The 16,634-nt window shown below is 34.9% G+C and overlaps 1 protein-coding gene across 1 annotated transcript in view; it reads right to left on the bottom strand.

The window, feature by feature from the left end:
• The window catches only part of RYR3 (ryanodine receptor 3), a 753,032-nt gene that overhangs the window by 255,309 nt on the left and 481,089 nt on the right, over nucleotides 1-16,634 (bottom strand). The window contains 4 exon segments of the mRNA XM_074289179.1: nucleotides 1,567-2,024; nucleotides 2,027-2,364; nucleotides 3,600-3,826; nucleotides 4,275-4,361. Coding sequence (XP_074145280.1) covers nucleotides 1,567-2,024; nucleotides 2,027-2,364; nucleotides 3,600-3,826; nucleotides 4,275-4,361 — 1,110 coding nt within the window.

Consider the following 16,634-nt stretch of genomic DNA (forward strand, 5'->3'; position numbering starts at 1 on the left):
CTACCCTCAAATTATATTCCAGTCGTACTGGACATTACTTTCCCTCTTCCACTCTTCATTCCAGTCAACTAAGTCTTTTCTCTTTTCCTTACATATACTTCATCTCCCATTTCCATGCCTTTGCACTTGTCTCACATTTCTAGTATATAGTTCTTTTTTACCTGTGCCTTTACCTTACCTCTCTTTCTTTAAAATATGACTCACATACTCTCTTCTACAGGAGATCTTTCCTCTCCCAGTACCCTGCTTCTCAACTACTTCTCAGTCAATTATTTTGTATATATTTATATGTATTCACATTATTTTTTTATTTATATACTTTATGTCAAATATATATATATATATATATATGTATATATATATATATATGTGTGTGTGTGTGTGTGTGTGTGTGTGTGTGTATTTTCTCTTCCATTAGAATGGAATGGAATGTCTTTGTAAGTAAGCACTGCTTTGTCTGTGAACTTGAATCTTCTGGGCCTAGCACAGTGGCTACACTAAAAAGCTATCTCATTATTAGCTGAGAAGTAACTGGGAGTGGAACTTGCTGGTATCAAAGAAAATCCACCAGAGAGAGGAAAACTAGGAAAACTTCTACCTGAGCTGTAGGCTTCCTATAATAGCCATAATAAAGTTGTCTTTCTAATACGTGCCAATTCTATAGAAAGTATATTGGTCTCTCCTCTTCTAATTTCTTCAGTTCATTGGTGCCCTTATTAGGAGCTGTGTGCTTTATTCATTTAAAATCACATCTTCTGAGTGTCCAAAGAGCCCAAGAATCTAGTTTGTGTACTATGTAAACAATCAGTACATATATAGTCACCACAATCAGCACACATTTGGGATGTACACACTATATGAAAAAAATTGGAATTACTGAAAATAAGATTCATGTAGTATATTGTAAAAAAGATTCTGGAGTCATGTATGTGAGAATACACAAACATATATATATACACATACATATACATAAATCTATGTGTTTATATAGTTATAGATATATAAACCTGGGTTTCTCATTGGATCTTTATAACAGTGATGACAGAACTGAGGTCTAGAGATAAAGGATAAGTCAATCTCAAGTAATTAGCTATTGTAATCCTAGCCAAAGCTGCAGGCAACTACTCTCATTCTCCCTCCCCCCCCTCTTTTCTCCCCCTCTCTCTCCCTTACTTCCTCCCTACTCTCCTACCCTCTCTCTCTCTTTCTCTCTCTCTGTCTTTCCCTCTCTCCCTCTCTCTTGTCTGTCTGTCTGTCTGTCTCTCCTCCCTTACTTCCTCCTTACTCTCCCATCCTCTGTCTCTGTCTCTCTGTCTGTCTCTGTCTGTCTCTGTCTGTCTCTTCTCTCTCTCTCTCTCTCTCTCTCTCTCTCTCTCTCTCTCTCTCTCTCTCTCTCCCTCCCTCCCTCCTCCCCTCCTCCCTCCCTCCCTTCCTCCCTCCCTCCCTTCCTCCCTCCCTCCCTCCCTCCCTCCCTTCCTCCCTCCCTCCCTCCCTCCCTCTCCACTCCTACCCCTTTTTCTTTCCCTACCCATAGTATCAATCCTTCCTTTCTTACTTGGCCTTTACCTGCAGCTTTACAGATTCTGGCAATCGAGTCTGAAGCAAACCTCGAACAGGGGCCTGGTTGTTCTTGCTGGCTTTTTCTCCAGCCTCCACGGCCTTGTCCTCCATCTGTATCACCTCCTTTTTCATACTTTCCTGTTTTTCTTCTGTATGTTCCCCAAACACAGTGGGATCAATTAGGAGTAGGATTTGTCGAACATCATCATTGTCAAATACACCCATGATCAACAAGGTCCCAATCAGTTTCAAAACTGGTACAAATTGGAACTCCACAGATCCTCCAACAGGATCCCGGATGTGCGCCCCACTGCACTGCACTGCCTCTGTCAGCATACTCAGGGCTTTGGTCTTGAGAATCTCCAAAGGAATCTCAGGGCTTACTTTTTGGCGATCTTCACTGGTTACAACAAAGCAAGGGGTGGAGAAATTGAATCCTGGTTTAAGGCATGTGCTCAGGCCACTCCAGGCAACCCATGACGCTTGGATTCATCTGGGTATAGCCTAATTTTCCGGGTGGTATTGGTAATAGGGATGATGAACTCATTTTTCATCATCACTTTTCCCTCCTTTGCATGTGCCAGATGGATACTTATAAGTAGGTCATAGAAGCCACAGCGCAGAAGACCAGGGAGATATTGGTTGTCAATTGTGTAGAAGAGCTGAGACAGGTCTACATGGCTACAGAGGGCATAGGCCACCCGGTTGTTTCCTAAGGCACAGACTGCACTATAAAGTTTTAGTGTGTGATAGTGGAATCGCATCAAATCCTCCTGTTCACAGAGTTCCAAGATATCCACACACCTGGAAACATAACAAATAATCAATTTATAGGCTAAAAGAAAACAATGTTCTCTGATTCCAAAAGATATTTACCTAACAAAAGGAAGGAGTGTGTGTGATGAATTAGGGTCTTCCCCTATTCATTTAATTTCAAGGCACTCCTTTCTCTAAAAAGGGAAATTTTCCTTCTACTTGCTCCCATCCCACTCCCACTTTATCATTTCACATCTTTAGAACATTATTGGCAAATGTATGACTAAAAAGGTAGATATGAACAATTACTATTTATAAGGTGCATTAAGGTTATATACTTTGCTCAAAATAAATCTTTAAAAATTTTTTAAAATTAGCATAAGTATTATTCTTATTTTAAATCTTGGGAAATTAATGTTCAGACACATTTAGTAAGTATGAGTGAGGATTTGAACATAGATCTGTCTTGATTTAAAGTCTAATATTCTTTTTACTGGACCATGTGGCCAAGTGTTAGACTCTATCAAATCAAAAACATTCTGAAAGAATGAAATGCAGAATAAAGGTTATATAGCTCTGCACTACTCCTTGCATTTTAAAAATTAGACGAATACTGATGCTTTATCTTCTTTCATATATGAACCACTTGGGAAGACCTAGGACTCTATTTCTACCAGAATAAGGACTTATTCATATTTTCAAGGCTCCATCTCTTCAAGGCTGTGAAGGTATTTACAAGCCCCAACATATTATGTATCATAGGGAGCATACAGATCATAGAGTAGTCTTTGATCAAAGGTTACTATCCTATTCATTAGTATTGCTTCTTATAATTTAATTGTTCCTCTTTGCTTTCTGTTGTACTTGTCAGACTTTGGTCTCTGCTTGTCTCAGAATAGCACTTGCTAGGGGTTCTCTGCTTTTTTATACAACCTGTATAGAATTCCAGTCTGTCTGCATCTTCAACACTTACTTTTACCTTCATATTAATCACCGATCTGACTTCAGTTCATGAGGAACATAGATTTAGAACTGGAAAGGACCTGAGAAGCCATTAAGTTCAACCTCTACATTTTACAAATGAAGAAAATGCTTGGCTAGCTCTCATATTATCTGTCAGCTTGCTCCTACCTAACCAAATTCAGTCCTGAGGTCTTCTGGCCTGGCCTGTCCCAATGCTGACCACATCCAGGTATGAAACCTAGAGGAAGAGATATGAAAGTGTCCTAGAGTTTCCTCACTTTAGCTTCTTAGGCCTGCCCCTCTTCTCTTTTACTCAGTACCTGTTCTCCTCAGGGATGTGAAGAGCCATCATCTGCAATGGCTCCAGGCACTGCACCATCCAGCCATGGCGTTCGCTCACCCTTTCCATTTCTATCTTCAGGAAGCTGTTAGGCATACGGCTCCAGAGTACAGGCTGTATAGTCTGGACATCCAGGCGAGGGGGACACTGGGGAACAAGATTCTTCTCTTCACTCTTAAATATAGCTGCTGAAAGGGGCATTGCATTCTGGAGCAAGATAGAGAAAAATAAGAAAAGAACACATATTCATTGGGGAACTTCTCAATTACTGGAGCCTACTCCAGTGGTAGCCAATATGACTTATATGAAATAAATGGGAAATTGGGTCATATTGAAAGGATTTCTGAGGAATTTCCCAATTGTACTTAAGACCTTTCAAAAGGGTTTCAAGAACATTAATTAACCCTCAGAACACCTTACAGAACAAAGAGAGGAGACAATCATAAGAAAAGTTTCATAACTGTTTTGTAAGGGCCACTGTGAAGTCAAAAGGGAGAATAAAGGGAGTGGTGGTGCTAGTAGCCAAAATCATGATTTAGATCTCTGAGTCCCCAGGGTAACAACATCTGACTTCTCACTGTAAGACCAATATCCCTTCCTCTATCCACAGCTTCACTTTTAATTTCCAGGAAGGAAGAGATAAATAAATAAATACCTTTAACTTGCCAAGTTCAAACTGAACCAAAGAAGTGCTTGTGGGTTGCAAGAATACAGCTGGAAACATTTTGGTGTTGGGCTCAACCTGTAGAGAGAAATGTCAAAAAATGTAATAGCATTTAGAGAATAATAGCAGACTAAAAGTTAGAATAATTCTTGAGATGCCATTTTAACTCTTGAAGATAGACCATACTTAACAATTGCTTGCTAAGTCTTATCAACTATCCCTTCACACTATTGTCACAACCATCCTCTTTTTCTTTATTCCCAGAGACACTACTCAACAGTAGACTTTATCATCTCTCTCTCAGACTATAACAGCCTTTTCACGGGTCTCCTTGCTTCCAGACTGTTTCCCCCACTTTAATATATCCAAAAACAGCTGTGAAAATTTTCAGTGGCTTCCTTTTACTTCTAGCTTTTAGAATAAAAGGATGCCAGATCAGTTTGTAATTAAAGCCTTTTACATTCTGACTCCAGCTTACCTTTTTACTCATTATTCTTTCTTATCATCTAGATTGTAGCTATATATATTTACTCAACATTCTATCTCTCACCTTTGAGTCACTCACAGACTTTCAAATAATGAACCTCCTTATAAGCCCTTTCTCGCTCCTCAAATCATCTGTATAAATATTGTACCCCCAACATCTGTGTTAGGACAATGAAGTTCCTTTAAATCAAAGACTATTTTTCTTTTTTTATCTTTTTGGACAGTGTTCAATACAGAGATAGAAGATTAAATGTCCAGTTTGAGGAATAAATAGGCCAGTGAGCTAAAGATGTCTAACTTCTCTAAGTTCCTTCATTCATCTGCAAAATAAGAGAGTGTGAGTAATTGCTAAGGTTTACAAACTAGTTCTATCCACCTAAGTAAAATATAGGTTAAATAACCTCTCTGTGATTATTTGGGTATTCAGTAGTATCAGAGCTGGGACTAGAACCTCGACCATTAATTTTTTGTGACATAAAATATCATTTGTACCTAATTTTCCAGGCATGTATCTACAATAAAACATGAGGAAGCTATTAAAAAAATAGAACATTTGTGATAAAGTTATTCTAACTACACCTGAAATCATTTGGAGAAGGCAGAGTAGGTATAAAAATGATTTTTGGTGTCTGTTATATTAAAGTATATGACTCTTTGCTGTTCTAGTTCCTGAAATCTGATTGGGAAGATGACCATTCTGACAAGCAGGAACAAATCGAACTCTGAGGATTTTTAATAAACTGATGTCAGTATGAAGAAATGTCTTTAGGGAAGACACCAGGAAGCTGTGCTGAGAACCATTAAACACATTTATCAATAATTGAATAAAAGCATAGATGATAATTATTAGACTTTTAGATAGCATGAAGTTGGTCAAGTTAGCTACTATAGTAGATGACAAAATTGGAATTTGAAAAGATTCTAGCAGGTTATAATAATGGGCCAAATTTAAAAGATGATATTTAATAGGATAACTACAAAATTTAAAATTTAAAAAAATGCATTTTTATTTTCTCCAGGTATATTTAAAACAAAAATTTTACATTTGTTTTTAAAATGTTGAGTTCTAGATTCTCCCCCTTCTTCCCCACATCCTCTATTGAGAGAATCCATGTTAAGTTGTACAAAACAGTTCTATAAGTCATATTGTAAAGGAAAACATAGATCTTCTCCCCCCCCAAAAAAAAATCTCAAAAAAGTATGTATTCAGACACAATCTGTTCTTTCTCTGGGTACAGATAGCATTTTTCATTATAAATCCTTCAGAGTATTCTTAGATACTGGTATTGCTGAAAATATCAAATTCCTTCACAGCTGATCATCTCATAACTTTGCTATTACTATGCACACACAGTATATTTAACTTTGCTTGAGCTCATGGAGAACTTTCCAGGTTTTTCTGATAACATCCTCTTCATCATTTTTTATAGAACAATAATATTCCTTCATTATCCTATACTACAATTTATTCAGGCACTCCTTAATTGATGGGCCTTACCTCAATTTCTAATTCTTTGCCCTTAGAAAAGACTTGTTGTAAATATTTTTATACATATAGGCTCTTTTTAAACATTTCTTTGGGATTCATGACTAATAGTGGTATTATATGATATGTGTGATATAGTGATATGAATTAATTTATAACCTTTGATCATATCTTTTGATTATTTATCAATTGGGAGACAGTGCTTATTATTTTTTATAAAATTGACTAAGTTCCACATACATTTGAAAATGGGGCATTCATCAGAGAAATTTGCTTCAAAATTCTTTTTATTACTATTGCTAACTGATCTGATATTGTTTGTTTTATTATCTCTTTCCTCTTCTCTTTCCTCCGGCTTCTGACCAGCTCCTCCCCCAATGTGTCCTCTCTTTTATCACCTTCCCTCCTTCTCTTACCCTCTTCTCCTCCTAATTTCCTACAAGGGAAGATAGATTTCTGTATTCATAATGTGTATGTAAGGTTTTTAGTTGACTTCAAGTTCACTATGAATCAAAAGTATGATAAGGAAGCTTCCCCCCCCCCAATTTTTTTTAAAAAAATCCTAATATTATCTCAGGTTTCCTTAAAAGAAATAGTGTCTAGAGTGATGGTGGTAGAAGTCTTCTGAAACTTATTCAGTCATATCACATCTTGAATACTTTATTCAATTTTGTTTACTATTTTTGAAGAATGACACTAACAAGCATTTAGAAGAGCTCCCCAAGATTTTGAAGTAACTAGAAATCATGTAATAAGAGGAGTTGTTGAAGAAAAATATTAGAGATTCTCAGCCAGGCAAGGGGAAAATTTGAGGGACACAAAAGTTGACTTCAGGTAGGATGCAAGCTCTTTGAGAACCAGTACTATTTTCATTTTTGTCTTAGTATCATGAATACCTAGCACATTGTCTAATACACAGTTAAGTATTTAATTGAATGGAATTGGAAAAAATATTTGAAAAGGTTTAACTGAATGGAATTGAAAACAATTATTTGAAAAGCTTCAAATTATTCAAGTGTAATTAAAATATTTTGTATAACCAAGAGCAATATATAAAAATTATAAGGAGGCAGATTTTACCTTGCTATAAGGAAAAACTTCCAGAAAATAAAAATTGTTGAAAGAGGGAGATGGAAGATCTTTAATCAGAGACCGAATGACCTTTTATCTGGAGTGTTGCAGAGATAATTCCTGTTAGACTAGATACTTTTCAGGTTTCTTCTAATTCTGAGATTTTTTTTTTATTTGAGCTCCTGTTTATCCTGGGGCTTAAGAAGAATGAACTTTGTAACTACCAAAATTAACAGCAGGGATAGCAGATTCTGGTGCCAATCTAAAAGGGAATCAAGGATGAATACATCCAATTGCTAGATTTATGCATTTTTAAAATTAAACTTTTTTTTTTTTTCAGTGAATAAGCTTCTCCTTCTGTCTTACTTCTTCCTAACTTCCTGAAGGAAAAAAAAAACCAAAACCTTTGTAAAAATCTGGTCAAGCAAAACAGATTCCTATACTAACCATGTTAAAAACGACATCATTCTTCACTCTGAATTGACCACTTCTTTTACAAAAGGTGGATAACAATTTTTATCTCAAGTTCTACAGATCTGTGTTCGGCTATTATGTTGATCAGAATTCTCAAGGCTTTTAAAAGTATTCATTTTAAACAATGTTGATATTGTATAAATCTATTTTTCTTTTTGCTCACTGTATTTTGCATCAGTTCATATAAGTCTTCCCAAGTTCCTTTGAATTCATCCATTTCATCATTTAAGGCACAACATTCCAATGCATTCATATGAAATAATTTTTCAACTGTATAGTATCCCTCTTAGTCTTCAGTTCCTTGCCACCACAAAAATTGGTGTTAAAATATTAAGTATATGTGTGTGGGTCTGCAGATGAGTGAGAATGTATATGTATATATGTATGTGTATATGTTTGTTTGTAAGTGAATGTGTGTGTGTATTTATTAAATATATCTGTGCTTAACTATACCTAGTTTGGGAGAGTTGTGAGGGGAGGCTGAATGGAGAAAAAACCAAAAAAGTAAAGAAAAAAGTACACAGCAGAGAACAATTTGAGTTATTGTTCTCATGAATATAATGTCTTTTACTATCGTATATCCATTTTTGAACTGGAAATTGTTATATTTTGAATTCTCCCTGATATTCTGCTGTGCACATAACAAAGTTCTCCTTTGTTTTGTTTTGTTTTATTTTTATTTTCTTTCTCTTTCCTATTAAATTAAAAAATAAAAAACTAAGAAAGATAGGACTTTATGATTCAAATATGTTTCTTATAACATATTTCTGCCTTCCAAGTTTTAATTCATTCTGCTCTTCTCTTCCTTTCTCATAGAAAAATTCTGCTTTTCATATTCATGATATTTCCTGCTTCCTCTTTTCTATCCTATATTTCTTTCCTTTCCCCTTTACATAAAAAGAAAAAGGGAATTTGTGTAAGAGTTGTATTAAACTAGATATCATACAATGTGTTTCCATTCCATTATCCCATCCTGATCAAAGGTTATTATTTATTCTTTCCTTTTAATCTTCACTTTATGCTTTGCTTTTCCCACCTGTACTTCCTTAAGCCTTCTTCTTCCCCCTACCCTCTCCCCTGCATCTCATTCCAGACTCTGTAGTCTATTTTCTTTATGACTATGATAAGGTCTAGATTTAGGGAACCAAAATGAGATTAGGATTTCTGGTGGTCAGGGAGTTAAATGATAGGTCTAGTGGCAGGTTCAGAGTTCAGTGAACCAAATGGAGAGGTTTGGCTCTCCTGTACCCCCTTGGGATTTGGCACAAGGGTAGGAAGTTTTGGGGAACCCCCTTCTGGTGGCACAGAGATTCTCTGTAAAGGAATTTACAGACCTGAAAATCTAGATTGATAAAAGAGGTTTAATTATAGTGATTGGGAAGTAAGGTTAGAAATCCTGTCAGAGAGACATAAAGTCTGGTTAGGGGAATGGATGAGGATAAAGAGAGGACAACACAGGAAAAGAACATTATTCCAGTGGGCAGATCTATGGAAAATGGAGTTTTGCTCTAAGAATGCAGTTCTCAGTGGACAGAAAGTCCTGTCAGCAAAGGCAGCTGCCAAGGCCTATCTGCAAAGGATTTTAGTTGATGAAAGCTATTTTATTGAGTGTTTTGGTGGGGGTTGGGAAACCCAAGCAGATTAGACCCTGTAGGGGTTGGGATAGCCCAAGTTGATTCAACTCAAGCTGGGTTTCAGCTCGAGCTGGAATTCAATGAGTTTTTCAGTTCTATAGGATTGGAATTCCTTTGTTAGATAAACTGTCTTGTTTGCTTTCCTTCTGGTAGGGTCCCTCACTGAGGCAGAGTTAAAGGAGATTTTTCTCCTTCAAGGATTTTTAGAGTTTCAGGGTCCCCTCTTGAACTACACCCCTCACTTGTAATGTCTATCTCTTTAACTCCTTTTTACCTCTACCTTGCCTTGCCTATTTTTCATTGGGTTTAATGCATTTCTACATTAACACTATATTGGATAGTGCAATCAGGAAGCCTGACTTCAAATCCAGAGTTAGACACTTATTATTTACGTTACTAGCTCTGTGATAGTGGGCAAAATACTTAAATTGTTTACCTCAGTTCCCTTAATTGTAAATAGCAACTAATTTACAGTTTGTTGTGAGTATCAAATGAGGTAATATAAATACTTATTCCCTTCCTCTTTCCCTATGTGATCCTGGACAAGTCACTTAATCTTTTTTTGATGTATTTTTTCATATAGGTCCCAGAGTTGTTGTAAATAAAAATGAAATATTTTTAAGTGCTCTAGAAATTAATTCTAGCGATAATGATGATGTTTACTTTGTTTAATTCTCTTTGTCTGCATTAGATAAACTTTTCAAGAACCCCTATTACATGAGATTGAAACCAATTTCTTAGATCATCAAAAGCACTCTACAAGATAGCAATCAAATGCTAGGCTTTCTACTTGTCTTATTTAACTTTCTCTCTGATCACACACACACGTGCGTGTGTGCACATGCATGCACATGCACACACCCCCCTCCCCATGTATCCATCTATCTATCTATAGCTTCAGTGTAAGAGAATTATACAAAAAGAGTCAACTGCCTGGTAAAGGAGACAAAAAAAATGCTGACAAAACACCTTAAAAAAAGAATGGTCAAAGGGTACAAGAGATACAAAAAATAAATAAGGAGAAGGGATACCTTTTAAACATAATCAGTCAAATGGGAAAAAAGAAGCACAAAAATTCAATAAAGGGGAACAAAAAAAAAAACTTAAAAAGTACTAAATGGAAAAGGATGTGCAAAACTTCACTGAGGAAAATCATTCCTTAAAATTTTGAATTGAGAAAATGGAAGCTAATGATTTTTCCCCCTGACACAATTGGGGTTAAGTGACTTATCCAAGGTCACACAAATAGGAAGTGTTAAGTGTCTGAGGTCATATTTGCACTCAGGTCTTCTTGACTTCAGGGCTGGTGCTCTATCCATTTCGCCACCTAGCTGCCCCAGAAGCTAATGAATTTTTAAGAAATCAAGAAAACAATAAAAAAAAATCAAAAGAATGAAAAAATAGGAGACATGAAATATCTCATTGGAAAAACAACTGATCTGGAAAACATATCTATGACACATAACTTAAAATTATTGGACTATCTGAAAGCCTGGATCAAAAAAAAAAAAAAAACAAACCCAACAACATTCTAGACATCATCTTTTAAGTGCTGGGGGAAATGAAGGAGGTGGGAGGAATTAGTGAATTTTACTCATCAGAATTGGCTCAAAGAGGGAATAACCTATATACTTAATTGTGTATAGAAATCTATCTTACCCTGCAGAAAAGAGGGGGAAAGGATAAGAGAAGGGAGGGTAGTGATGAGAGGACACATTAAAGGATATGGTAGTCAGAAAGAAAATATTTTTGAAGAAGGATATAGTGAAAAAAAAGAGAGAGAATGGAATACATGGGAGAATAGAATAGAAGGAAATACATTTTGCAATCATAACAGTGAAAAAAATTTTGAAGCAGGTTTCTCAGATAAAGACTTCATTTATCAAATATGTCAATTACTGAGTCAAATTTATAAAAACAAAAATCATTCCCCAACAGATGAATGATCAAGAAATAGGGACAGCTTTCAGATGAAGTAATCAAAGTTCTCTATAGTCAGATGAGAAGATGCTAAGTCACCACTGATTGGAGGAATGAAAATTGAAGCAACTCTGAGGTCCTACCTTATAGCTATTAAATTAACTAACATGACAGAAAAGAAGAATGACAAATGTTGGAAGAGGTATGGGAAAAATAACATTAATGCTATTGTTGGAGTCGTGAACTAATTCAACCATTGTTTAGAGCAATTTGGGGGTATGCCCAAAAGGGTATGGAACCATACATATCCTTTGATCTTACTAATACTACTATTAAGTCTATATCCAAAAAGACACACACACACACACACACACACACACACACATCAGGTCTTTTCTGATAGGAGAGTGTTTGTAAGGGGGGAATTCCATCTACTGAAGAATGGCTGAACAAACTTTACATGCTATGATGATGGAATATTATTGTGCTATAAGGAATGAGTAGAATGCTTTCAGAAAAACTTGGACTTAAATAAGATGATGCAAAGTGAAATGTACTGTGTACAAAGTAACAGCAATATTTTAAGATGAGTAGCTATGAATGACTTGACTATTCTCAGCAATGCAATGATTCAAGACAACTCTGAAGGACTTTATGATAAAAAATTCTATCCATCCTCAGACAAAGAATTTATGATGTCTGAATATAGATTAAAGCATACTTTTAAAAATTACTTCATTTCTTAAGTTTTTTATAGTCCATGTTTTCTTACATAACATAATTTATATGGATAACATGTATTATATAATATGTATAACATATATTGAATTGTTTATCTTCTCACTGACGGGGGTAAAGGCAGAGAAAGGGAGAGAATTTATAATACAAACTTTTAAAACAAATGTTAAAAACTGTTTTTACATGTAATTGGGGAAAAATAAAATACTAAGAATTTTTTTAAAATTATTTTTGCACAGTCCACTCCTATTGATCAACCATTTCAAAATATTTACTCAGTTCTGATCTTTCCATCAAGAATTCTTGGAAATATTTATTTCATTAAAGATTTTTTTCCCTATAAGATTAGATACTCACTTTTGTTAAATAGGTTATTCTTGGTTGTAAGATTTTCTCTTTTGCCTTTTAGAATATAATTTTCTCAAAACTTCTTTTCCTTTATAATTCCAGTTATTAATTCTTGTGTGATTTTGAGTGTTATTCTTTAGTACTTAACTTTTTTGCCAGCTATAAGTATTTTTTTTTCTGACTTTGAAATTCTAATCTTGGGTGAAGGTCAGAATACAGAGAACAGACTAGATTGAAACTAACTTCATCAATCTCTATTTTGAGTTGTAGCTATCTTCTCTGTGTAGTTGTACTGGGACAGCAATTAATAGCTATTGAAAATATATTTTACTTTTCATCGTTTAGATGATTACATTATTAACTGTGAAAAGAAATATTTTACAAATGGTATGGTAGTGTTTAATGGGAAGGTCTAGAGTGATAATAAGAAAGAATATTTTCATTATTTTGTACACTAACTCTTTCAAAATAGAAATATGTATAAATGTTGCTCCTCATATTCTCCCTAAATAATTGAAAAATGAAAATGGTTACAAAATTGGAATAACAATCATCCTACTGCCAGGAATCCACTCATGTAGTTTGATCTGTTAGGTATTCATTACATAAACAAGTTGAAAGAGCTCTTATCTTTATTTCAAAGTAGCACAGAGTCCTGGAATTTTCCTCCATCAGAATATTACTTTTCAGAAGTAATATCACAAATGGGACAAATGAAAAGAAATAATAAGACTTAGTAATAGAAATGTGTGTAAATCACCTGGAAGATTGGTACCAACAAGCCACACAAACAAAAGTAAGGAAACATATAGAGAAAACAAATTACCAGTCATATGTCACATAGGAAGTATTGCCAAAGACTGAAAGAAAAGGAAGTTAAATTTTTCCCATTCTGACATTCATAACAATTCCTTGAAGCAGCTATAATCTTTTTTCCTAAATAATAATATCTTTTAATTTTCAAAATATATGCAAGGGCAGTTTTCAACATTCACCCTTGGAAAACCTTGTACTCCAAATTTCTCTCCTTTCTTTTCCTCTATCCCCTTCCCCTACACAGCAAGTAATCCAATATAGGTTAAACATGTGCAATTCTTCTAAACATATTTCCACATTTATCATGTTGTATAAGAAAAATAAGATCAAAAAGATAAAAAAAATCCTCTCTCTGGATGTAGATGGCTCTCTCCATCACAAGTCTATAGTCACTTCATTGTTGAAAAGGGTTAAATTCATCAGAGTTAATCATCACATACTCTTGCTGGGAAGCAGCTATAACTTGAGAAACATAAAGACCTTTTTATTTGAGTCCTTTGGCCCATTTGCTCCTATACAACTTGTTAGACCAGTTTATTAGAATTTTAGATTTGGAATTGCTTTTAGACAACATCTAGTTCAACTCTCACTTTTTAAGTGAGGAAAGTAAGGTTCAAGTAGGTGAGGTTATTTTCCCAAGGGCACTAAGTGGGAGAGGGCCAAGTCTTTTGACTCCAATTACAATGCTCTTTCTATCACAGTTTCTCAAAGGTCACGATTTCTGAAAAACATAATAGTAATCAATCAATAATGTGCTAGACACTGTGCTTGGCACTAGGGATACAAAGACAAAAACACAGACATTTCTGACATATGAGATACAAACTATACATAAAATAGACACAAGATAAATATGAAACGAGTGGAGGATAAAATATAATCTGAAGAAAATGGAAAAAGCCTCTTGTAGGTGGAGGTGATTGAGCTGAGTTTTAAAGGTGACTTCTAGGAGACAAAGATGAAGGAGCACATTTGAGGCAAGGAACAATTTTGCTAATTGAGAAGGCATAAAAATAGGGAGACGAAATATTGTGTCAGACAAGTGTTTGTGAAAAGAAGTGACATTAAAATAATCTGTAAATGTAGGATATAGACAAAATTATGAAGGGCTTTAATTACCAGGGAAGGAATTTAGAGCTTAATGTGTAGGGGTTTGTGTTTTAGGAATATCAGTTTGACAAGTACATAGAGAATAATTGTTAAGGACAGAAACTTGAGATAGAGAAATCAGTTTGGAAGTTATTCCAATATAGATTAAAAGCAAGGTTAAGAGGTCCTGAAAGAGTTTGAGGCTACTGAGTGGAAAGAAGATAGACAAGAGATGTTGCAAAGTTAGAATCAGCATTATTTGATGAATTTCTGAGAAACCGGCCTTGAGAGACATTAAGAAAGCAAGTATGATTGCAAGGTTTCAAATATGGGAGATTGGAAGGATGGTGTTAGTTTTGAAGAAATAAAGAAAGGTAGAAGAAGGGTGGTTTTTGAGGGAAAGCTAATATCATCTTTTTATTATTATCATGAAAACTTTTTATTTTCAAAACATATTTTCAACATTCGCCTTTGCAAAACCTTGCGTTCTAATTTTTTCACTCCCTTTTCTCCACCTCCTCCTTGAGACAGCAAGTAATATATTAAACATATGTGTTCTTTTATACACATTCCCACAATTATGTTGCACAAAAAAGATCAAAAAGGAAAAAAAAATGAGAAAGAACAAAATGCAAGCAAACAACAACAACAAAAAGTTAAAATACTATGTTGTGATCCACACTCAATCCTCACAGTCCTCTCTTTGAGTGCAAATTGCTCTCTCCACCACAAGACCATTCATTGGAAATGGCCTGAATCATCTCATTGTTGAAAAGAGTCATATCTATCAGAACTGATCATTGTATAATATTGCTGTTGCCATGTATAAAGATCTCCTGGTTCTGCTCACTTCATTCAGCATTAGTTCATGTAAGAGTCTCTAGGCCTCTCTGAAATCATCCTCCTGATCGTTTTTTACAGAATAATAATATTCCAAAACATTATATATCATAGCTTATTCAGTCATTCTTCAATTGATGGGGGTATGCAACTCATTTTGCAGTTCCTTATAAAACTACAGAAAGGGCTGCTACAAACAATTTTGCACATGTGGGTCATTTTCCCTTTTTTATGATCCTTTGGGATTTTAGGCCCAGTAGCGATAGTACTGGATCAAAGGGTATGCACAGTTTGATAGCCCTTTGGGCATAGTTCCAAATTGCTCTCCAGAATGGTTAAATCAATTCACAACTCCACTGATAATGTATTAGTGTCCCAGTTTTTCCAAATCCCCTCCAAGGGCTAATAACTTCTTAGGGTGTTATGATGCATCTGATGTCTTCTAATTCAAAATATCCAATAAATAGCTGATAATAAGAAATCAAAACTCAGAAGAGAGGCTACAGATGAATACATAGACTGGAAGAACATCTATTGAAGCTGATGAGATCACCAAGAAAGGGAATATCAAAGAAGATAACTCAGGAAAGAACTTTGTAAAATATTCATAGGGAACAGGAATAGGGATTGCATCTACAGTTTCATTGGTATAGTAATTCTCAAATAAGGAAATTCTCTTTACCAATGTAAATTACTATATTGTTAGTTAGGGAATATCCAGAACATTGAGACGTTAAATAAATTGTCTAGGATCCAAGGTAGTATTTGTCAGTAGTTACACTTTAACCAATTTCCTTGTGGTTCTAAGGATAGCCCTGCAAATACTATGCAATACATTCATAGATATTTTTTAAATGGAAAAAAGTTAGGAAAGTGCTCCCTTCTGTGACTGTACTTTTAAAATTAAAACCATATTCCTTGTTTTATAATGATTAGAAGAGCTTCTGTCCAATCAGATTAGAAAACTCCTATTTTCCTGGAGAAAGGTACATAGGAAACATAGGTACATAGGAGTATTGAAGAAATCAGACTGAGATGCAGGATTTGCCCTGACACTATTGGAAAATGTGTGCTTATAATAATTATTGTTTTTTAAACTGATAGACACATTAGTGACAAGGAAAGGAAACTGAGGAGGGAACTTGTGATAGACTTCTATTACCACTGTTGTCCAGTTCTTAACTGTCAAACAGTTCTGTCATTCTCCCTCAGTTCAAACACCAAGAAACTGATGATATTTTTTTTCAGAGAACAGAAATATTAATGAGTAATGCTAGTAATATGTGACTCTTTCAATTCATATAACTCTTGGATGCCATTAAAATTGTTATTAGTTAAGTTGGCAAATTAAAAAGCTTATATGCCAACTTCTTTTAGGTCTGCCTATTTTATTTTGGTACTCTGAGTCTCAAAAACTTTTAATGGCTCTTCACTGGCATTAAAAGTCCT

Source organism: Sminthopsis crassicaudata, chromosome 2, assembly GCF_048593235.1.
Source record: "Sminthopsis crassicaudata isolate SCR6 chromosome 2, ASM4859323v1, whole genome shotgun sequence".
NCBI classification, from domain to species: domain Eukaryota; kingdom Metazoa; phylum Chordata; class Mammalia; order Dasyuromorphia; family Dasyuridae; genus Sminthopsis; species Sminthopsis crassicaudata.